The sequence below is a fragment of the Musca vetustissima genome, unplaced genomic scaffold, assembly GCF_032173495.1.
Source record: "Musca vetustissima isolate MV318-11 ecotype Yass unplaced genomic scaffold, APGP_CSIRO_Mvet_v1 utg41420, whole genome shotgun sequence".
Taxonomy (NCBI): domain Eukaryota; kingdom Metazoa; phylum Arthropoda; class Insecta; order Diptera; family Muscidae; genus Musca; species Musca vetustissima.
This window is the reverse complement of record NW_026876793.1, coordinates 129,671-155,514: the sequence shown is the minus strand read 5'-3', so window position 1 is coordinate 155,514 and position 25,844 is coordinate 129,671. Positions and strand designations below refer to the sequence as shown.

Here is a 25,844-nt window from a genome sequence, read left to right as displayed (position 1 = left end):
TCCGTTTTCTGAGTTGTATGTTTCGCCTTTTTGGAGTACTTTTTGGTGTTCCCGCATGGTCTTGGCTGCGTTTTCTGCTTCTCTCTGTCTATTTTTGTTGATTTTGACTACTTGCGAATAAGAGCTCATAGAGTGTATTAGTCTGGCGGATTCTTTGGCGTTGTTGATTGTGTTATTGCTGTTTACTTGGGGTCTGCGATGAGATCTTTCCAATGTTGGGAACTCGGCTGGTGCGTCGTCATCGAGCAAGTCAAACCGATTTGCGAATGCCGGTGCAAATTTCCTTCGGGCTTCTGTGTGTGAGATGTTTTCTATAACCACGACTTTTTTAATTTGGTATGCTCGTATTCTTGCGGGACACTCTTTGCTGGTTGGTGGGTGCTCCCCTTTGCAATTTGTGCATAAGATTTTGTTCGCGCAAGCGACATCTTTTTGATGTATTGAATAACATTTGCGACAAGCTAATTCCTTCTTTTTGCAATGGTCTGCGAAGTGGTTGAAACCAAAGCATTTGTAACATTGAGAAAAGGGGATAAAATGTTTGACCTCGCGTGTAGTATAGTCAAACAATCTGACTGCCTTGGGCAGGTCTGCACCTTTAAAAAGGATTTTGATTCTGGGAGTTGGCACTCTTTCACCCTTGTCCATCCTAGTTAGTCTAGTGATGCCAAGAATAGGAACATCTGATTTAATTGAGTCTTCCAGCTCTTCTAAGGGAATATCTATTGGTACTCCGAATATTATGCCTGCTTTCGATACGAAATGCGAGAAATTTTTGGGACAATACCCTTTGTTGATTAAGTCTTTGTTTTTGACCAGCAGGTTGGCAGCTGAACCGCTTCTGCATACCACCTTAGCTCTTCCGAATCCAATTTTGAAGGTGTCTAAGATTCCTGGGATTTTCAGGTTCTTGAGGGTTTGCGATAGTGCTATTGAATTTACTTGAATAGCCTTACCTTCTTCGTTTAATCTGTCAATGTAGACGATAAATGGACCCCGGTGACCAGTGTCATAAAAATATTCTTGATTGTCAGTCTTGGTTTTGGCACTTGTGGTGTCTATGTTGTATGTTTGTGATAGGTTATGTGACACTTGCGATGTCATGGTGAGATCAATATTATTTAAATTGTCACTTAAAATATTTGGACTTGTGTCGGAACGACTTATTTTAGTGTTATTTTGACGCGTGTTGCTACGACTTCTATCACGTCTTTTTTGCAATAGCCTGGTTTCAGGCGGAGCTGGTGGGGGGGGCTGTTAATTCTCCCCTCCATGTTTGATAATATTGAAACTTATTGAATATATGTTGTAATTGTTTGATCACACAGCAAAAAATAAAAAGAAAAATTCACAAAACTCAAGATTATTCTCGAGAAATAACTGTTTATTAACCATATGTTTATTAACGTTGCACCAGCAGCAGAGCACACGAACAAAAAGAAAAGGGAATTCTGGGTAACACCAAAAATGATTTTTGTTTAGTAGGAAATTATTTTTCATTTATGCATCAAAAATGCTGGAAAGTTCACAAAGTTTTTTCATTAATGTTCACAAAAAAATTTTTTAGTAGAGTTTTGAGTAATTTATTTTGATTAATAGGTTTATTTTCTGTTGTTTTTTTCCAATTGATATTTTCTTTAGCTTGGTTTTTTCCGCTCGGGTAACTCGAACTTTACTCAACGACGCTTACAAAGAGAATGTGCAGAGTCATGTATTTGCAAGTTAAATTTGAATTTCAATATTCAAAAGAATGTCAGTTTGTTATTAGGTGTGTCTGGTTACTTTTCCAGTAACATTTATTCAGTAAGTTCTAGTTCAGAGAGTAAGCCTTTCATACTCTCTTTTGCGATAATACTGAAAAAAGTAAACAGACAACATTTAGTAAGATTTAGCAAATAAACAGCTGATTCAAGAAAACATTTGATTTGCGCCAAAATAAATAACAAACAAAGGACGAACACAATTATTTGTATTACATTTAATACTAAAAATAAAATGAATAATAATAACAGAAAAATTGATCTGGTATGTTCCCCGGGAACATTTAAGCTCCCTGCATCAATACATTGCCCTCTATCTGGAACTTGCCTAAAAAGATATAAGGAATTAGTTTCTAATTTAATGAAACTTTGCATTACTTATGAATTGTCTTCCATTTTCTGTAATTAACTTCAAATTGAACATTGCAAATTAAAAAAAATGTTTTAAATAATTTTTGTGTTTGGTCAGAAAACAGCTGATCAGAAAATGGCTGAGTTGCAAAATCTTACTGAATAAAATTCTTTCAGTAAACTCCAGCAACTTTGTTGTTGTTCAACTGTCAAACTTGCTCTCTCACTTGACTCTCTTTTACTGGATTTTTGTGTAAACAGACAACATTTAGTAACATTTGGTAACAATTGTTACTAAATATCGAGTAAACAGACAGAGCTATTATTAAAAATGCGTTTCGTACCAGAACCTGCAAGAATCTACTATTTTGCAACTTTTTACTGAAAAATCTTTCCGGAACCCACAAAACTAGCAAACTTTCAAACATATGTAAGGTAACATGAAACAAAATTGCGTTCTCTTGTACAATTCTTGAGAAATTCTGTCAAGTAAAAATGTTAACCAGAAATGCCAACTTCTGGCTGTTGATTTGGTTTTGAAATATTGTCCTTTACTTTGACATTTTTACTTCTTTTCCATTTTTTAACTTACCTCATTCCATCCATATTTATTTCTGGCTTGAACAATGGCTTCATATACAGCGTTGTGTTCCAGATTCTTTAAAACGTATGACATAATGTAATGTGTGCTGTCCGTTCTGACAGCTGTAGGCTTAATATGAAATTCATGCCATTTTCCAGGGTGTTGATAGGTTTCATTCATCTAGAGAAGAGGTTTTCTTATAAAAAAATTTAATGGGTATTTAGACATTAATATTTACCAAAAGTCGTCTATATAAAAGCTTGATTTCTTCAAGAGTTGGAATCGACTCAATAGTCCATGTTAGGTTATAATGATCTAACGATCCACTTAATGCGGGAGAAATGAAATCAGCGGGTCCAGGTCTTCCTGAAACTTCAATATATTTTTTGGTCCTTCCTAGTGCATTGTCCGCTACACAACTGTAGTTTCCAAAATCAGATGACTGGAAATTTCGTATGATTAAACTGTAACGGTCGTCTCGTGAGTACATTGACCGCCTGTCAGTAGCGTCTAGCAAGAAAGAATTTTGATACCAAAGCATCTGCAAAATATTGAATAAAATATACAGTTATGGACCAAAAAAGTTATTATAAAATTTAACATTAACAAACCTCGGAATTTACATCTCCGTGAACAACACAGACTAATTCTATGTCGTAGCCTTCGGCAGCATGAACCCAAGACTTTTCGACAGTGATTTCTGGGGGAGCTATGAAACGAAAATATATTAATCATTGTATAACGTCACATTTAATATCATCCTTACATAAAATTGTCAATTGAATATCCATTGAAACCCTCTCTTTAACTCCATTATCGGCAGAACATTGATAAATTCCAGCATGATGCCTATCAACATTTTCCAATATTAGTGTCGAACTGTCCGATAAATGTGTTGGGCCAGAAAACATATCCTTCTTAAACCAATATATCGTTGGAACAGGGTTTCCTGATGCTTTACATTCTAATGTTACTGTGCTACCTTTTCTTGCAGTTACTTGTCCATTATGTGGGAGAGCACGTAGTGTTGGTGGAACTAAAAATATAATATTTAACAATTCTTTAAGTGTTATAATTTGCTATTCATTTAATAATATATTTTCACGATGTAGAATCATTGTTGAATGATAAGTATGACTTATGAATGCTCATTCAAATAACCAAACTGCAATCGGAATATGGCATGCATTTTCATACTTTTAGCTCGTGATAAAAGGCTTTGGCGAGTATATCAATACGTAATACACGAATCCCACAAAAACGTCAACCACATAGTTGAAGAGTCGATTTGTAAAGAGAGATATGAAATTATATAGGAATTATTCTTTGCAATCCGGACAACATATTTATATCTATTATTTGTAGGATAGCCGTAATGTTTCTTTCTGTTGTCTTATTTTCGCATTGTGAGTAACTTGGCAATTATTTATTAGTTTTATAGTGCCATTTGTGTTAAGTGTGAACGCTGTTAGCTAAAACAATATCAATAGCTAATAATATATTCTAATCTCTTACAAAAAGTATAAGTATATATATAAATCTACATATATCAACGCGATCCCGTGATAAGTGCAGTTAAATAGTGTATGAAAATATGTAACGCGTGCGGTACAAAATTCATATATGCTTTAATACAGGAATTTTTTCGGATAATGATGTTATGTTTGGATCTTGAGATGGCAAACCAAAATAAAACAAATTTTGTTTTCTATCTCTATCGAAGAATTTTTATCCGTCACGCACATGTTACACTTTTCTTCAATAAGTAAACAATTATATAGTCATTGTTTTTAAACAAATATACTATTTACGAGGTTCAAATAAAATCACTGTGTGGAATTTTCACAGCATTTGTTTTCGCCTTACTAACAAATCCACGGTAAATATATATTCCATACATTTTTTTCCATTTTTCATAAAAAATGGATTTCATTTGACCTTCTACATATAGATCTAATTTTATCAAAACAGCATGGTTATTATTTCCGATGTAAATATTTGTGGTATTCGTGACATAATTGTGGCTTTTAGAGTGACCACACAAAAACAAGGTTTTTGTTCCCATTGGCCCCCTAAATATTAACCGTTCATAACCAAAAACAATAGGGGTCTTATTTAGACAGAACCGGATTTACATGCAAACATTTGTTGACGATTCGTCCATAACTGTATATTGATATACTAAATCAATATTTCGCGGCGTTACAAAATCTTGGGGCCACACAAAGCTTTAATACCTTCACAATATAGTCCTGTAGGGTATACAAATTAGTATATTTAAAACATTCTGTTTTGAATTTTATTTTTTAGTACATATGTGTAATCGTGCGTTACGAGTGTAACATGTGCGTGACGGTGTTCAAAGCTAAAAAAATATATGTTTGAAGATTTTTTCTCAAAAAAATTAAACGTCAATATAACCTTAAATAGCATCTTATATATTTCTACCTTAAGATAATTCGCAGAAATTTCATATGGAAACTAATATCAAATGTACAAAGGGAAAATTTTGTAGCGCGTGCGTACGCTACATTTTGAAAGAAACTATTATATTTCGCACGCTGTAACTGAGCATGACTTCGAATTCGTAATAGTATTTCCGGGAGTTCTTTGATATGAAATGTCTTAATTTCAGATAGGGTAATAAAATATATTCTCCAGATATGGGCAATATGGCCAATATGTTAACATAGCTGAAGATGAAGTTCACCCCTTTGTAAGTCAGAAATTATTAAAGTATGTGAAACGAATTGAAAAGTTTTGTATATTTTATTTTCTTGATATTGACCTCTAAAGTTTTTTGTTTGAAAGCTGTGTTTACTTTAATAGGTAAACATTAAAGGCAATCCAGTGTTTATGGTTATTCTCGATTTGTGACTAACCCATGCATTTCACTGAATCATTTTTCAAAAATTGTCTGCATCTAACTTTAAATGATGATGCACAATCAGGAATTTCCAAAAATCAAGTATAGGATTATTGTATAATTTTTTTCGAACGTTCCCGTGCCACTCACACCCGCCCCTGCCTACCGAGGGGGCCACCTCCCCTGGAAAGAACGTACACCCCATAGTCCGGATTATGGAGGGTTAGTAGTGAGGGAAATTACTGGCTGCAGAATTAACATCAGCCAGTCTTATATAAATAAACACAATAGTTTTGACAGACATGCAAACAAAAACATTACATACACTACTGTCTGGCAACTAAACCACAATTATAGACGAATAATAGAATTTTTTTATTACATGAATGGGGTCAGAAAATGATACTCTGTTATATAAATTATTATAAATTTCACATAAAGCTCGAAGTGGATTAGTTAGTTCATAATTAAGAGGTAAATAATTACGTGTTCTACGGGAGGGAATATTAAATTTTATTTCACCGGTTAAAAAGTTAGAATCAATTTTATTATAAATATTGCTCTAAGCATTAATCGTCTTCTTTTAAGAATTGGAAGATCAATTAGTATCAGACGATTAACGTACGGCGGAAGTGCTTCAAGTGGGTTCCAAGGTAGTCCCCTAAGAGCACATAAAAGAAACTGGGTTTGAACCGATTCTGTTTTATTAGAATAATTGTTATAAAATGGGCTCCAAAGTACACAGCCGTATTCCAATGTGGGACGAACAAGGCTAATGAATAGACGTTTAGTTATATACGGATCATCAAATTCCTTTCACCATCACTTTATAAAACCAAGCATTATTAACACATGATTCAATATGTAAATGAAATGATACCAAGATCTGTAAACGAGTCTACATAGTCAAGTTTATGAGAACATATAAAGTAATCAATAGGTATGGGACTGGTCTTAGAGAGAGTTATTTTTTGCACTTCTTAAGGTTCAGCGACATACCATTAGCTGTACACCAGTCTACGAATGAGTGTAGGTCATGTTGCAAATTTAGTGAGGAGTTACGTGCATTTAGACTACAAAAAAGTTTTACATCATCTGCAAACATTAAAATATTAGAAAACCGGACTGGAAACTATCATTTAAATAAAAGACTAAGAGTAATGGGCCCAAATGGCTACCCTGATAACCACCAGATGACTCACTGATGTCATCTGAGAGAAATTGATTGAAATGTACTTTTTGAGTACGATCTTGTAAATAAGAGGAAATCCAGTGAAGGAGGATTGTCGAGAAACCCATAATATCAAGCTTATAAATTTACTAACTGTGAACAACAGTATCGAACGCTTTACTGAAACCTGTATAAATTATATCAGTTTGTAGTTTATTGATAAACCTATTGTGAACGTGACACATAAGCCCCATTAGGTTAATTAATGTAGACCTCCCTCTTAAAAAGCCATGTTGGAGAGGAGATACTATAGATGAGACAAAGTAAGAAATTCTTCGAGAAACCAAAATTCAAATAACTTTGGAATCGCACTCAATTTGGCAATGCCTCTATAATTTTAAATAGTTCACCGACTACCAGTTTTGTGTAAAGTGACGAGGAAAATACCAGTGAAGAGGAAAATACCCCACGAGATAAGGAATAGTTAAATAAATCTGTTAGTGGTAAGTACAATTCATAAGCACAAGACTTTAGTATAGATGATGGGACACAATCTGGATCAGCAAAATTAGAGGTTTTTAGTGATTTCAGGGCAGTTAATACCTCATCCTCCGAAAGTAAAAATGTTGAAAATGGTTTATCTTATCCATATGGTAGTTATAATTAAAATTAAACGGAGGGTTTGAATAATTGTTCTGGAAATTTTTGGCAAACATATTTGCAATATCAGAATTATTATATGATCTTATACTACCAAGTTTCATATAGCTGGAAAATGCCCGAACTTTACGTTTAGTATTAAAGAATTTAAAAAATCTTTCGGATTAGTCTGTAATCTACATTTAATTTTTACTAGATATTCTGAATAACACTCCGAATGATCAATAAATGGTTTAGAAATTCAATATACCTAAAACTGAGTCCAACCTAAATATAGCGAGTTATATACTGATTTTTTTATTACGTTCGTTCCCACGCCTCAATTTCCCACCCCTGCCGACCGAGGGGGCGACCTCCCCTTTCGTAGGGATCGCGTACACACCATAATCCAGCTACAGAAATCTACTTCAACAGGCAGTTTGTTATTAAGTTGTATTATTAATTTAAAAATATAATTATATTAGATTTTATTAGTTCTATATTTATGCAAAAGTCTACGTTAGAATACACATAATTGAAATCAATACACATTTTACTAAGTGGATCTCCCACAGAAAAATTTGTGCGATGAAAATCTACGTATAATGGTTGATAACATCTACTTAATCGAAAAGGAACATATATTTTAATGGATGAAATTAGGAAGTCTGAGGGTATATTGCCGTTTAGTATTTTAATTACCATCATAGTGTTCAACATAATACGTCTACTTTTTAATGTAGGCAATCGAATTAATTTTAACCTGCTAGAGTAAGAAGGCAACACAAAGTCACTATTCCAATGTAAACCTCTCAGTGCAAAAATTAGAAATTGTTTCTGCACTGATTCAATTTTATCGGAATATATTGTATATTGGGGATCCCATACAACAGAGCCATATTCTAATATGGGTCGCACAAGAGATGTAAAAAGTTGTTTTGTAATGTAGGGATCAGAGAATTATTTAGCCCATCGTTTTATAAATCCTAAGACACCGTGGGCTTTGTTTACCATAGAAATGACATGATTATTAAAATTTAATTTTGGATCCATTAAAATACCAAAATCAACAAATGAATCTACAATTGATAAAACAGTACCATTAATATTGTATTGCCTTATTAAAGTAGAAGATCTGGAAAAACACATGTGCTTACATTTGTTTAGGTTTAAATCCATACAGTTTAATTCGCACCATTGAAAAAGGCTATTTTAATCATTTTGAAGAAAATCAGCTTGCTTCATGGAATTATGGGTGATAAACAACTTGACATCGTCAATGGAATGGATTATTGCATTTGGTAAATCATTTATAAATAGAAGAAAGAGGAGTGGACCTAAATGACTTCCTTGGGGAACACCGGAAGGAACATTAATGGATTTGGAGAGACAATCATCAAACAAAACTACATGTGATCTATTTCGCAAATAAGATGATATCCATTTAACTAAATTTATACTGAAACCAATTTGATTTAATTTATATAATAAAAGTTCATGGTTAACCCTGTCAAAAGCTTTACTGAAGTCAGTGTAAATTGTATCTGTTTGATTACGCTAAATAAAACCTTTTATGACGGTTGAGGAAAATTAAATAAGATTGGTAATGGTTGAGAGGCCCCTACGAAAACCATGTTGATATGGACTTAAGATTGGCTGAACTTTATGAGAAATTACATCAGTAATTAGTTTTTCGAGTAATTGTGGAATTGCACTTAATTTAGCAATTCCTCTATAATTCCAGACATTAGTTAAGCTACCCGATTTGTGTAAAGGAACTATATAGGATTACTTCCAGATGGTAGGAAAATGACCATACTTCAGGGAATAATTAAACAGCAGCGTTAATGGGATAGCTAATGTATCTGAACAGTACTTTAGAATTATGCTAGGAATGCCAACCGGACCTCGACTTTTAATTGATCTTAAATTACGTAGATTTTTAGAAACGTATTGACTTTGTAAAAAAGGCATAGATATTTGATCTATCGTCGATAATTTATAGCTATATGCTATATTGATAAACTGAAATATCACATATACAGTAATATCTCTATAATTCGTAATGTCAAGGAACCGATCGTTTTATACGAATTAGTGGGGGAAGAAAGAAAAAATTCGCATTACCGAGGTTTTTATTCACTCGTGAATATACTGCTATCATAAGCAGTCCTCCAATTGGCAACAAGTGATTGCTCTACCTCCACAAATTAACCTGCCTCTATTTTAAAGAATAAATATGAGAGATGTGGTAGCATTCGCATAACGATGTCTAGCACCTTGTAATGCGACAGTTTTTGTGACATTTGAATTTTTTTCATTCAAATAATGGACCCCCGCACGAAGGCAGTGAAAACATGAACAAAACATTTGCAGTTTCCGATGACAAATTACGAATTATAACAGGTATTTATGCATTTCATTGGAGAAATATTACGAATTATCGATAGGACCGTAATGTATTAGATTTTTCGAATTATCGCGATTTTTTGAAATCATCTCTTATGGAATTAGAAATATTTTGTATTAAATAGTGAGTATAATATTTTTTTAAATAGATTCGTTGATGCACAATACACCCTGCATGTTTATGGTTATATTTCAATTTAATCGTATAAATAATAACAATGTGATATATATATATATATATATATACTAGCCGACCCGGGCAAACGTTGTTTTGCCTTAAAATTTTATTTTCATTGCAAGTCTGAATAAGTTGCAAAGTCATGGCGAAGAAGAACGAAAGGTGAACTAAATCGAGCTAGCTATTGTTGTTTAAATACCGTATACTGAAGCAGAAATAATGATTTTTTAATAGATACAGTTGGCGGCATTTGAAAATATGATTTTCCATATTCTCCCGAATCATGATTCTGTACGCATGGTAATTCACTTCACTACTTATTTTTTTATTTGTTCCTCCACCTATAATAAATAACCTATGTAAATAAAACTTTTGTCAGCAATAACATTTTTTAAAATTTACCAGTAGTTTAGTTTAATAATTTGAATTGAAAATGGTAGCCATCTTCTCCTTGCCAAAACAGTATTGGGTATTGGAGCGCATCATATGAGCGATGTGTTTTAGGTACTCGTTGGATGGCTCACCTACTGGTGTTTTATAACTATTTTATGATTATCGGATGGCATTCGGTCTATTGCAACTTAAAATAATTTCACCAATTCGTTATGCTGATGGAATAAATATTGTAATAATTGTACAATGTTGCGGCGTAGTCCCATGGCAATTGCACTTCTGGTGGTGATCTCTGTTTCAGAAATACCAAGGAAATATATGTGCAAAAATTTTTATTCTTCATCAGGAATAGGCAATAAGGATCCCGCTTTGTGGTATATTTGTCCTTGGACGTTAAATGTTGGCTTTCACTAACTATATTGCCAGCACCAAATGACGTTATTGGAAAACAATAAGTGTGTCTGGTTACTTTTCCAGTAACATTTATTCAGTAAGTTCTAGTTCAGAGAGTAAGCCTTTCTTACTCTCTTTTGCGATAATACTGAAAAAGTAAACAGACAACATTTAGTAAGATTTAGCAAATAAACAGCTGATTCAAGAAAACATTTGATTTGCGCCAAAATAAACATCAAACAAAGGACGAACACAATTATTTGTATTGCATTTAATATTAAAAATAAAATGAATAATTAAAGAAAAATTTATCTGGTATGTTCCCCGGGAACATTTAAGCTCCCTGCATCAATACATTGCCCTCTATCTAGAACTTGCCTAAAAATATATAAGGAATTAGTTTCTAATTTAATGAAACTTTGCATTACTTACGAATTTTCTTCCATTTTCTGTAATTAACTTCAAATTGAACTTTGCAAATTAAAAAAAAATATTTTAAATAATTTTTGTGTTTGGTCAGAAAACAGCTGATCAGAAAATGGCTGAGTTGCAAAATCTTACTGAATAAAATTCTTTCAGTAAACTCCAGCAACTTTGTTGTTGTTCAACTGTCAAACTTGCTCTCTCACTTGACTCTCTTTTACTGGATTTTTGTGTAAACAGAAAACATTTGGTAACAATTGTTACCAAATATCGTATATAGGTTAGGAAATGTTTTTATTGTTATGTTGTTCCAGGCACCAATGAAAGCAATGGTTCCGGCGTTTGAATTAGTTCTGACAGCTTTACTTTGCCATTTGCACAACATAAGCCAGGTGTTCCCTTTTTATATTTAAATGCTTTGCAATGGACACATAATTGATCCATGTTACCGATGGAGCACAGCACATTCATACGATTTGCGTGTCGTAAACGACGACCTATATTTGCACATGGGCGTGGCATTGTATTTCAATATAACAGCCTGTTTCTCTAAGACGATCGAGGGTATATTTGAACGAATGGTACTTACTCGAATTCGAATCAGATTGTTATAACAATTAAGTTATGTTCTATCAATAAGAATCGAATGAACAATACAAACAAAATACACAAATACAATCAAATGATTGAGTATAAAAAATTTTCAAATAAAAATTGATATGTATATGTTTTTTTTTTCAAATTTTATTTTGTAAAAACATGAATGATAAACATAAACGAGAAATGTTTATTTCAAACATGTTTATTCTGTTAACATGATGTGTATTTTCGCAAATTACACAGAAACAGTCCTCACGTCCCAAAAAGCATGTACATAAAGTTTGGTCAAAATCGGTGTAGTAGACCTTGGGTTACGGTGCAAAAACATAAAAAAATAAATATTGCGCCATTTGGCGGAAACACTCCTCATGCCCCATAGAGCACGTACATAAAGTTTGGTGGAAATCGGTGCAGTGGTTTTTGAGTTTAGCGATCACGAACATACACGTAATTTTTATATATAGATATATATATAAATATTATTTATTATTTAACTCAAACTTATTTTTATGGAATTTCTCATATAAAATTACTTTTGTAAACTCAATGTAATAATAGAGTGTTTATTTTGCAATGAGTAATTTTTAATTTATGTTAATGAGACTGCTCACATTTTGTTTTGAGTGATAATGCTTTATTGTAATGATAATATCTCTACTCTATTTTGTACCGTTTGAGAGATTGTTTTTATTCCACGTGCATGTGGTATTCTTTTTGTGATTGTTTTGTTTTAACTCAATCACTCTCGATTTTGTATTCCTCATCTCCATCATCTCTATTTTTGATTCTATTTAATAAGACGCATAAACGAAAAATTGTCATTCTGTTAGCTAAAGCGATAAATAAAACATCATAAGAACAGAAGATCGAAGTTTTATTTAATTAGCACATAGAGAGGACGAAATTGGACATCTGCTGTCTGTTTTGACCCTCTATAAAATAATATTTTATTGAAAGGGAGTAAAATTGTTATTGAACGGAAACGTCTGTAACGTCATATTTCCATAAATAAAATATTATTCAATATAATTTAATAAAACATTCAAACGCCTAAACCTTAGGACAAGTGGACTCCTCACGAATCCTACAAGTGGCGCCCAACTAAAATAAATACGTCAAAATCATATATTTCCAGAAATCAAAATTCAAATTTTTATACAAATTCTGGTCTTGATATAACATAAAATTGAACGTAATTAAAGTTTGCCGTCGGCAAACGTAATTTTGGTGCAGGTGATTGGTTGTTGTTGTTGGTTAAGGTATCATTTGGTTGTTGTGTTGTCGTTGGAGAAGTTGCTGAGAAATCTGCGTCAAAAATTTTTGAAAAAGGGTTGCCAAGTTCTTTTATTTTGGAAAATTGTGGGATATGAGACGAAGCCCTAGAAATACACCACCGGTCCGTCAAGGTGTAATGAGCCAAGCGGATGGTGAAGTTCCCAGTGTGTCAGGTGTTATTCAAAATTCTGTTCCTCAACAATATGTAGATCCAAATAGAAATGGTACAAATGTTAGTAATGCACCTTTATTAAACGAACGTACTCCTGCAAGCTCGTCAACATCATCAAAATTTTTCAATGTCACAGAAGAAATGTTTAGAAATCTTCTGGGTGGCTTAGCTGTTAGAGAGCGTCCAAGAAATACTACCTTTAGCACATGTACATCTCGTTTTAGTGGAGAAAGAAATTCTACAAAAATTTAAGATTTTATAGTGACTATTTTGGTATATAAAGAATCGGAAGGTATTACTGATGCCAATGCTTTAAATAGTCTTCCCTTACCTCTCGAGGGTTATGCTTCCACGAGGTGGCAGGATGTTAAAGACGAATCTAAAACGTTCGAAGAGGCCATAGATCTTCTGAAAAAAGATTTTGCTCCACCAAAGCCAGATTGGCGTATCTATAGCGAAAATTTTCAAGACAAGCAAAAAGTGGTAGAAAATACCGATGCTTTTGTATGCAGAAAAATATCTTTGTTTGCACAGTTATCTGATAAACTGCCCGAAAAGATAATGATTGATATGATTTTCTCTCAACTTAAAATTCAAATTCGCGAAAGAATACCTCGGAACAGCGTTGTATCATTTCAAGATCTGCTGTCAAAAGCCAGAGAAATCGAAATGTTGGTCAATGAAAATGTCTAAGAACAAACAGGTCGGAAATTTGAAAACGAAAATTCCAACAAGAGACAAGTTAAATGTTCATAATGTCGCAAAAACAACCACACTGCTGAAAATTGCTACAAGAAACTTGAGGCCGATAAGCATTCAAATGTAAAAGCTCCAGAAACAAAATTGAATTGCTATGGAATCGGTGCTGCTGACTATTACCGATCAAATTGTCCTTTTTGTAATAAGGAAGAGGGTGGCAGTAGTACCGAGAAATTGGATTTTAATTCCCTATGCACCTGTTTAGCAGGTCGAAACGTCCCAGTTGTAGAAGTTAATATACAGGCTATGAATGGAGAGGCATATTTTGACACGGCAGCATGAACAAGTGTAGCAGGACATATTTTATTTGAAAAGTTTAAGGCAAATGGAATGCCATTCGAAAAGGTTTGCGCTCAAATTGTCCTCGCTGATGGAATCGTCCGTAACGAAGTTGTTTTTTCAACCACAGCCAGCATTATAATAGGAAAAAGGTTTAAACGTATTAAATTCATATGTCTGCCCAAAGCCAGAGAAAACAGAACACTCCTTGGTATAGATTTCTTGGAAGAATGTGGCATTGTTCTTGACTTAGCCCAAAGAGTGTGACATTTTAAAGACGAACCTGACAAATATTCCCTATTCAAGACGCAAGAAGCTGCACAAATAAACAATGTTATGATAGAAGACCCACAGAGGAAGTATAGAGAGGATGTAAGAGAATTCTTTAGACATTTTGAATCCTTGAATTCCCAAAATAATGAATATTCTCCAGGATATACAAATAAAATATTCGCTGATTCAGTGTCTCAAGAAGTTAATACATGTATCACCTCAGATTTGTTCCCTCCTTTAAAGAAACAAATGATGGAAGATTACTGTAAGGAGATCTTCGAATCAATAGAATTAAATTCAATAGATAATGTTTTGAGATCCAATGAGGCGACTAATCTGAATAATTCGGAAAAACAATCTATTGAAAATCTGCTTATAGAAGAGTACCGAATATTTGAAGGTATAGATGTTCCAATATCAGAAGTTGAACACTATATTAATACTGGCGAACATAACCCCATTTCAACAGCACCATATCGCATATCTCCCAAAATAAAAGCATTATTGAAATAAGAGTTGGACGAAATGTTAAGGAAGAATCAGAAACGGAGTCTCCTTGGGCATTTCCAGTGGTCCTTATACCGAAGAAAGATGATAAAATTCGACTATGTGTAGACTACCGACGTTTTGAATGCTATAACAATAACTGATACGCATCCTCTTCCCAGAATGGATGATCTTTTACATAACGCAAAAACAACACCATTTATGACCACTCTTGACTTCAGATCTGGGTATTGGCAGATTAAAATTGCTGAAAAGGACAAAATGAAAACAGCATTTACCACACCTTTTGGAATTTTTGTCTTCAATAGAATGCCGTTTGGTTTGAAGAACGCGCCCCTGACATTCCAGCGTTTGATAGACAAATTTCGCACACAATTACCAAACATCACCATTCTTGCATATCTTGATGATATATTATATGCTCAAGCAGCTTAGAAAGTCATATTATAGACCTGAAATAAACATTTCAAAGACTAAAAATGTTTGGTTTCCTTTTAAATCGAGAAAAATGTTATTTTTGTTTGCCAAAAGTTAAATATATTGGGCATGTATTAACTACAGAAGGATTAAAAGTTGACCCCGAGAAAACCCAGGCTATTATAAGTCGTCCACGGCCATTAAATCCCAAGCAAGTCATATCCTTTTTGCAAACATGTTCGTGGTACAGACGCTTTATTCCAGAATTCGCAGACGTCTCAAAACCTCTTTCGGATCTCACAAAGAAAAATGCGAAGGGGATTTGGAGAGAAAAAGAACAGAATGCATTTGAAAAACTAAAACATCTTCTAGTTTCTCCTCAAATTCTAAAACAAGTAGATGAGACAAAACCCTTTAAGATAATGACAGATGCGAGTAACTATGCCTTGGGGGCTGTATTAATCCAGGGGGAGAGAGATGAGGAACTTCCTAAAGAATATGCCAGCAGATTGTTACTTCCGGCCGAAAGAAATTATTCAACCAAAGAACGTGAAGCCTTGGCGGTGGTTTGGGCCGTTCAAAAGTTTCGTGGCTATATTGAAGGATCAGAAGTACAAGTGCTTACGGACCATCAACCATTAAAATGGCTCTTCAGTTTAAAAAGTCCTACAGGACGTCTCGCCATGTGGGCATTACAACTCCAAATGTATAACATTACCTATGGTTATACACCTGGACGTAAAAATGCTGTTGCGGATACTCTATCGAGACCTCCATGCCATGAAGAAAATCACAATGAAAACACTTGTGAAATTTGTTTCATTAGAATTGATTTTCCCAGGAAAGGGCTGAAGAGTTAAGAAAAGCTCAAATGGAAGATTTAAATTTAAAAAAATATAATAGATTCATTTGAAAAAGACGATCAAAACGTGATTCGTTACATCAAGATGGAGTCTTATATCGATTTTGCCATGAAGAAGACTCTGAAAATGGGCAATTAGTTGTTCCAAAATCAATGAGGAATATTATTTTATATAATCACCATGATGAGCCGACAGCTGGACACTATGGTATTGAACGGACTATAAGTCGTATGAATGCAAGAAATATAAAGCTACAAATATGGAACCATCTGGTTTACTACAAACAGTATCAAGTAACAAAAGATTTGAAATTGTTGCTGTTGACCTTTTTGGGTCCTTGCCAGTCACAAAAAGAGGAAACCAATGGATACTGATTATTGAAGACATATGTACCCGCTGGACAGAATTATTTGCTCTTCGTGAAGCATCAGCTAAAAACTGCGCGTTGACATTACTGAATGAAATATTCCTAAGATATGGCATTCCAAGAAGGATCCATTCAGATAATGGTTCTCAGTTTGTATCATCAGTAATGCAGAAGCTGACATATTGTTTAAAAATCGAACAAAGTTTTACACCTGTCTACCATCCGGAAGCTAATCCTGTAGAAAGGAGAAACAGGGACTTAACAGTGCAGTTGTCTATTCATGTTGGCAAAGATCACTCATTATGGGATACAAATCTGCCAGGAATAAGATTTGCAATGAATACTGCTAAATGTTCTACTACTAATTATACTCCCGCATATTTGACGTTCGGAAGAGAACTTAGAACACCAGTGGATGTCCAACATGATCTTCGTGCCATAATAAATGCAGAGAATTTTATCCCACAAATAACAACACATCTGCTTACATTGGCAGATACATTGAAAAGAGCTAAGGAAAACGAAGAAATTGTGCAGGATAAGAATAAAGCATGCGTAGATGCAAGAAGAATCCCACAGAAGAAAATTGATATTGGTGATCGCGTTCTTGTTTCAACTCATATTCTAAGTAAGAAGGATAAAGGTTTATCGTCGAAATTTGTACCACGTCGTGAAGGCCCCTATGTGATAAACGAGAAAAAGGGATCTAACTCATATGTGGTTGCTCATTAGATAATCCAGAAGTTCCACTTGGAACGTACCATTCGTCAGATTTATTTTTGTATGATGGACGTGAAGATTTTCCATTACATCCCTTACGACAAAGAGGAAAACCGAAAAAACGCAACACAAACCATACCAATGATAACGAAAATACCAACAGAAAATACAAATGCATCAACGGAAGAAAATGCTCCAGATACAAGAAATCCAGAAACTAATACCACACGTATAGCGCTGAGAAGGTCCAAAAGGAAACGAAAACATTCAGAAGATATAAATTGCAGCCACATCATCTGGGACGATTTCTGAGGCTGAGTGGGAGGCTGCAGCGGATACAATATTATTTTTATTATCATATTGAATGTATTTATTTTATATATAAATATTTTATTATTTAACTCAAACTTATTTTTATGGAAATTCTCATATAAAATTACTTTTGTAAACTCAATGTAATAATCGAGTGTTTATTTTGCAATGAGTAATTTATAATTTATGTTAATGAGACTGATCACATTTTTTGTTGAGTGATAATTATCTCTTGTGCTCTCGCATAATGCTTTATTGTAATGATAATATCTCTACTCTATTTTGTACCGTTTGAGTGATTGTTTTTATTCCACGTGCATGTGGTATTGTTTTTGTGATTGTTTTGTTTTAACTCAATCACTCTCGATTTTGTATTCCTCATCTCCATCATCTCTTTTTTTGATTCTATTTAATAAGACGCATAAACGAAAAATTGTCATTCTGTTAGCTGAAGCGATAAATTAAACATCATAAGAACAGAAGACCGAAGTTTTATTTAATTAGCACATAGAGAGGACGAAATTGGACATCTGCTGTCGTTTTGACCCTATATAAAATAATATTTTATTGAAAGGGAGTAAAATCGTTATTGGACGGAAACGTCTGTAACGTCATATTTCCATAAATAAAATATTATTCAATATAATTTAATAAAACATCCGAACCCCTAAACCTTAGGACAAGTGGACTCCCCACGAATCCTGCATTCCTATCAAGCGGTGTTGCAAACGGAAAGCCAAATTGAATATACATCACACCATATGTTGGAGAGTTAAAAAATAAGCATAATATTTAATGTGAATGATATACCAAAACCTCCGTCAAAAACATTTTTTATAGCATAGAGTCTCTTAATGTTACCAATTCGTTTTGAACATGTGACAATAAAATTACAAATACGTCAATATCTGATCTGATAAAGACATTCTGTTCCATTAGATAACAGTATTGTATTTAATAAATACAACTAAATAAAATATTAAATTCTCGACCTTCTGTTGTGACAACCAATATCGGTATTGGGAATATATAAAATTGTATCTTTACCAACCATTTTTATGAATAGTTCTTACCTACCACAATGTGTTTGCAAGTGTAAGTATAAATTGAAAAACAAATCTAAAACGTTAAAAAATATTCTTTAACAATATTGCCAACATGAACACACTTTGCGAAATTAACACCGTTCCTTGTCGATTTTTCATCATGCATTATCGCTTTGGTTTTAACAACGCTTGTTGTTTATTTGTCTGCAGGCGTTTACAATTCTTAGTATTTCAAACGCCAAAGTTCCAGAGGATGGTGATGACGATCATCTATATAAATAAAAATGAATTGCTGTTCGTTAGTCTCGCTAAAACTCGAGAACGGCTGAACGGATTTTTGTTATCTTAGTCTTGAAATGTTCGTGAAGCTTCAGGGAAGGTTTAAAAGGTGAGAAAAGATCGAATAAATGCCGGGAAATCTCTAAAAAGCTGACATTTATATTTTTCATACAAATGTTTTCTAAATAAAATGTAGATTCATACATTCAATTTGCTTTTGGTGTCAGAATTTTTTTTTTAAGTTTGATAAATTTTAAATTTTGTCACAAATTAAGTTTCTGAAAGGATTAAGTTTCGATTACCGATACGTGCGCGAGAACTTTCTTTACTTATGTGATCCTTTGAGATAGTGACCCTGTGATGGTTACACTATTGTTCGGCATCTTAACCTCATTAATTAATAACGTTAAGATGCCGAGGAGATGACGACCTGACTTAGATCGTCCATAGAATGCAAGTACATTTTGGGACTAATGCAAGGATGGAAAATCAGAAGAGATTCTGAATCGAGATCGTGTCCATTCCGGGTATTCTGATTCTAAGATCCATGCCCTTGATTAATTTGTTTGAAAATAATAATAATAGGAACATGTTGTTCCTTAAAGTTCCTGAAATTTTGCTATGCCATGGGAAATATCAAATCAGGCGGTTATATGCCTAATCGTTGTTCAATATCTTTGAACTTATAAACACCTCGCATATATCCGACACTAAAAATGTTTATCACAGTGCAATATACGAAATATCTTCTTTGCAAAAATCTATCATTAAGCTCAGCTGGAGAGAGAACAACATACAAAAAACCAGCAATTTTATAAAAATTAGCGATGACGAAGCGACTTGAAGGTTATACGAAAACCTCCGTCCGATGTTACCCATTCGTATTGAACATGCTAACTAACATGCTAATTCAACATACCGAAAATTGAACTGAAAATAATTATGGCGTTTTTTAACGTTACGCTGTAGTGCAAAATTTCTGGAATGATGTTTTTTATTCACAGGAATTCGTTATGCCTAATTATATAGATGCTATATCAAAAGTCGGACCTAAGTAGATACTTAGTCGCAAAAATGTGTCTCCCCCCAATATCCCGGAATGAACTATTTTAACTACAACAATGGGAATGGAGACATTTTAATTATTGGTAGGAAGATTCTACACAACATGAGAAATTAGGGGGGATACCATTATATGGGTGCAACCCACAAACTTTGACCAAAATTGATAATTCTTTGTAAGGAGATTTTGGACTAAATTTTATTAGGAACATTTTCTACTCAATGATCATCCAAAATGTAAAATTACAGCCAAATACCGAATATTATAGGGTTATCTGGATAATTGGGCCAATATTGATAATTTTATGTAGTGATAAGTATCTCCTATATTAAACTAAAAGTAATTATGTTGAAACCCGCGCTTAAGATCTTCAAAAAACCGAATGTTTAGGGCTACCATTATATGGGTGGTACGCCGAAACATGGGCCAATATTGGTAATATTTGGTACGGACACTTTCTGCGCAATTTCAATGTATGTGCAAATTTCAGAGCACTATCTTAAAGATAATTTAATATTGGGCTATCGTTATGTGAATTATGCATCAACAATATTGCTATGCAAGACAAAGTTTGCCGGGCCGGCAATGTTGAATGTTGAAATGTTCGTGGAGCTCCAGGGAAGGTTAAAAAGGTGAGAAAAAGTCAAAAACCGCGAAAACTTTGCAAAAAGTATTTTGCAACATATTTGCATTTTCACGAATTTAGTATCGAGCTATTTGAATTGCACCACGTCGTGGTAGCGTATCATTCCTTTAAGCCTACATTTGTCAATTATAGGAAATTTTCTAAATATTTATTATTTTTTTTTTTTAATTGGATTGACATTGTACAAAAACATTTTAAGGAAAATACAACAAATAATTGAGAAGTATATCATATCACACTCAGGTTGGAAAACGGGAATAAGAACTTCAACATACCGAAAATTGAACGGGAAATAATTATGACTTATTTCTAAAACGTTATTCTATAGTCCATAATTTCTGGGATGCTGTTTTTAATTCACAGGAATCCGGTCAATGTCTTTATAGAACCGAAACCTGTATTTATATGCTATATCAAAATTTGGTCCTAAATAGATACTTTTTCACCCCCAATATCCCGAAATGACATATTTTATTATATTTAGACATACAATGGGAATGGGGATTAATTAATTGTTGGTATGAAGATTTGACGCCACATGATAAAATGAGGGGATACCCTTATATGGGTGCTACCCGGAAACTTGAATCAATATTGATAATTTAAGTAAGTAGATTTTGTACTCACTGATCATCTAAAATATAAAATTACAGCCAATTTTGTTCTAAGACGTGGCTAAACCCCCCAAAATACAGAAGAGTGAACTGATATTGACAATTTTAGTAGGATTCATGCTACCAAATAAAACAACCAATTATAGCTGATTAGGTTGAAAAACGTGTACAAATCCCCAAAGGATCGTATGTGGAGTGCCATTATATGGAAGCATTTCGGAAGCTTTGTTAGGAACATTTTCTACTCGATGATCATCCAAAATATAAAATTACAGCCAAATACTGATATAATATTGATAATTTTAAGTAAAGAGATTTTCTGCTGAAGAACTATCCCTTATATTAAATTAAAAGCAATGCTGTCGAAAACCGTGCCCAAGATCTTCAAAATACTGAATGTTTAGGGCTACCATTATATAGGCGGTACTCCGAAAGACGTGGCTAAACCCCCCAAAATACAGAAGAGTGAACTGATATTGACAATTTTAGTAGGATTCATGCTACCAAATAAAACAACCAATTACAGCTGATTAGGTTGAAAAACGTGTCCAAATCCCCAAAGGATCGTATGTGGAGTGCCATTATATGGAGGCATTTCGGAAGCTTTGTTAGGAACATTTTCTACTCGATGATCATCCAAAATATAAAATTACAGCCAAATACTGATATAATATTGATAATTTTAAGTAGAGAGATTTTCTGCTCAAGAACTATCCCTTATATTAAATTAAAAGCAATGCTGTCGAAAACCGTGCCCAAGATCTTCAAAATGCTGAATGTTTAGGGCTACCATTATATAGGCGGTACTCCGAAACACATGCCAATATTGATAATATTTGGTACGGACACTTTCTGCTAAATTACAACCAATTCTGTTGATAAAATCGTTACAATTTCTCATATGGAGGTTACCGTTATATGGGGATACCCTAAATAGTGAACTAATATTCAACATTTTCAATACCAAATATCGTAGGAGTAGTAGCAATGTATGTGCAAATTTCAGAGCACTTAAATCGTGGAGTGTAGCTTAATATTGGGCTATCTTATATATTATATTTGTGAATTATACATCAACAATAATGCTATGCAAGACAACGTTTGCCGGGCCCGCTAGTAAACTTATAAAATTCTTTCAAGCATAAATATGCATTATGCTTATAAATACTTAAAAGGTTAGTAAATTAGATTTACTAAGTTATATTCATTTTTTGTTCAATCTTTTAGCAGCACAGATAACATTCGGAGTATAAACAAGTGAAAAAGCGTTAAGATCGGCCGGGCCGAACTTTGGATACCCTCCACCATAGATATACTAAAAGGTAGTTGAAATGAAAATGTAGGGAAAATACCAAAACCATAATGTGAACCATGTTCCAGAAAATGTTGATTTCATCCAACCTGTGCCTATCTTATTATTCTTCCAAACTTAGTTCAGGTTCGAAAATGTGGACTATCGGTCCACTCCCTCTGATACCTCCCACACAGGTGCTAGGCCTAAATGCGGGTTATAGTTTATGTATAGTTCATTATCGAACCTTACGTTCGAACTTTATCTCGATATCCTCCGCAGGTTAAATGATTACGACAGACTCTTAGAACCAAACCCAAAACGCGGAACAAATTAGATAACTATTTTAATATAAAAAAGGGGGATATATAGGGACTACCCCAAAAAGGGGGCGAATATAAATAATTTTTGGTAGGGAGATTTGTTACCATATACGACAACAAAATACCAAATTGCAGCGAATTCGGTTGAAAAACGCGCCCAAGAACCCAAAAATACCGAATATTGGACCTATATTCATAATTTTTTGTGGAGAAATTTGGTACCTATTAAGAACTCAAAATACTAAATTACAGCCTATTCAGTGGAAAAATACGATCAAAACCCCCAAAATACTGAAAATTAGAGGGTGCCGTTATATGGGGGCTACCAGAAAAAGTGGACCTTTTTTGTGGAGACACTTAGTATCCAATAAGAACCCAACGTATCAAATTTCAGCGAATTCAGTTGAAAAACTCGGTCAAGAACCCTAAAATACCGAAAATTGGGGGTACCCTTATATCGGAGCCATGCCTAAACGTGGACCGATATATCCCATCTTCAAACTTGACCTGCCTGCAGACAAAAGACAACCCTATCCACAATTTCAGCACCCTATCTCAATTCCTTCAGAAGATAGCGTGATTACAACAGACGGACGGACATGGCTAGATCGTCTTAGAATTTTACCCTGATCAAGAATGTATATACTTTATAGGGTCGGAAATGAATATTTCGATGAGTTACAAACGGAATGACAAAATTAATATACCCTCCATACTATGGTGGAGTGTATAAAAAAGAATTATTTGAGGCAATACCACCACTTGGAATGAGCGTGTATATTTGTATTGCTATGAAATGTATTACTATATTAATAGCTTTGAATATACGATGAAACAATGTCAGTGCCTTCTAAAATATATGGCCTGGTTTAAATTGTTTCAAGGTCGAAGGAATATTCTAAAAGGTACAATAACCTAAATATAGTTGTTATACACGATCATAGAATATAAAATTTTAAATTTTATGTATTTCTTTTAATAAAATATGTTTGAAATAAATTAAAGTAATTGCTTACAAAATGAGAATGGAACGGTATGAATATTTCAAAATTGACCACCACCAAAGAATGTCCATTCGAAACCGCCATGATCCAATTACCAGGCCATGTTAGAGGTGAAATGATTTCACCCGAACTGATCATGGACACCGCTATGGTGACAATTTATGACCACAGACGTTGTCAATTTGCACACGTCCGTGATCGAACCCGTTGTTAAAATCTCGGTACAAATTGGCATCGTAGTGTTCACAAACGGTATTGTTACACTATTGGCAACATTTGTGCGCATTTTGTAATTTTTTCTCTGAGTGTAGACAACGTTTTGCGGATCAGTAGAGTAACAGAGTAGTTATTATCGTAAAGTGGTTGTTAAATAGCAATAAAATCTTTTATTCTGCATACATACCTAATATTTCAACTGTATGAACTTGATCTCGGTTTTCCTGGTCTCCAAGCTGACAAATGTAGTCTCCCGCATCCTGTGTTTTCACACCATTAATTTGCAAATTATAATCCCCAACTATTTTGAATCTTGGATCTCTGCTAATTTTCAAATGACCAGCTGTTAGGACTGACGATCCTTTCCTCCATAGAAGCACAAATGAGCCCAAATTCTGGACCTTACATGGTAGTTCAATAGTTTCCCCAACAATAACCTTGTACAGATGTCCACGAGATAAGAATTTTGGAGCCACAGAAGGAGCTTCATTTTCTGCTGCAGTATATGTTCCATCAGTATGTGAATCTAAAATTATATAAAATTTGATATGTGAAATGACATAAATAACTAATTTGTAATATATGCACCAGTCATCGATCGTTCACAGAAAACATAAGACAAATTAAAAAAAAATCTAATAAAAGTTATAAATTAATTAAAACAGATTTAACCTCAAATTTGTTTTAAGTCCGCAAACGAAAATAACTTTTCGTGTACTAAAGTAGTTTTAGATTTCCAACATTCCCTTGCTCCTAATTAGCTTTCCCTATAAATTTCTAACGAATTCTTTTAACTGTTGCCGACGTATTTCGATGCGTCGTTGCATGAAGCTATCATGGTTGTTAGGTGGTTCATTAATTTCTTGCCTAGCGGGTTCGGTTTTTTGCAAATTTTGAGGGTTTACCCTGATAAAGTTTTGGTTATAGCTTGATTCTTGCCGAGTTGTTTGTGATTTCGATAAGGTGTGCGCATGTATGTGCTCTCTATTCTCTTGTCTATTGATTTAATTGGTTATCCGGAATGAATATATCAATATCATCAGGTTTCTTTTACATGGTAATTGGAATTGTTTGCGCATTTTGCTATCAGTACTGGTTTCTATTCTGATTTTCATTTGATTTTGATGCATTCAAACTTCTCCCTGCGCTGTTCTCTGCTACCAAACACATACAAATTTTAATTTCCCCCTTTACTTCTCCCACTATAAAGCGCTTCATACCACAAAAATAGCGTACATATCCTTTTGGACAATAGACAATTTTGAAGAAATATTTAAGTTTTCGTTTTTCGCAAACATTGCCGTTAAAATTGTACGAGGCTGTCGTTCTTATAAAAATTCCCCCAGCGGATTTTCCTGTCTGTATGTCACTCGCATAATGCCTTTTCATGATTCGGATTTTCCTTAATGATTTTGTTAAAAGCTGTATTGAAAGTTCGAACAAACCGTTCAGCTAATCCATTAGAAGCTGGATAAAATTTTCATGAACCCCAAGAAATTTAGCAATTCTTTCAATTTCTTGACCCCAATGTCCGTCATGCAGCATATTCAAAACATAGGAACGAATTGAATTTGGAACTATAACACGTGAATGTTCATTATGCAGTGGAGTACACCTTTTTATATAGATATTAAATTATTTCATTCAAATTA

The 25,844-nt window shown here is 33.8% G+C and overlaps 1 protein-coding gene across 1 annotated transcript in view; it reads right to left on the bottom strand.

Moving 5' to 3' along the window:
• Positions 1–25,271, bottom strand: part of LOC133321346 (limbic system-associated membrane protein) — a 46,817-nt gene extending 21,546 nt beyond the window's left edge. Inside the window, exons 1-6 of the mRNA XM_061530438.1 lie at positions 25,247–25,271; positions 24,380–24,718; positions 3,461–3,730; positions 3,306–3,403; positions 2,933–3,235; positions 2,704–2,874 (exon numbers count right to left, since the gene is read on the bottom strand). Of these exons, the coding sequence (XP_061386422.1) occupies positions 2,704–2,874; positions 2,933–3,235; positions 3,306–3,403; positions 3,461–3,730; positions 24,380–24,718; positions 25,247–25,271 (1,206 nt within the window). The remainder of the gene's footprint in view (positions 1–2,703; positions 2,875–2,932; positions 3,236–3,305; positions 3,404–3,460; positions 3,731–24,379; positions 24,719–25,246) is intronic.
• Between the last annotated feature and the right edge of the window lie 573 nt (positions 25,272–25,844).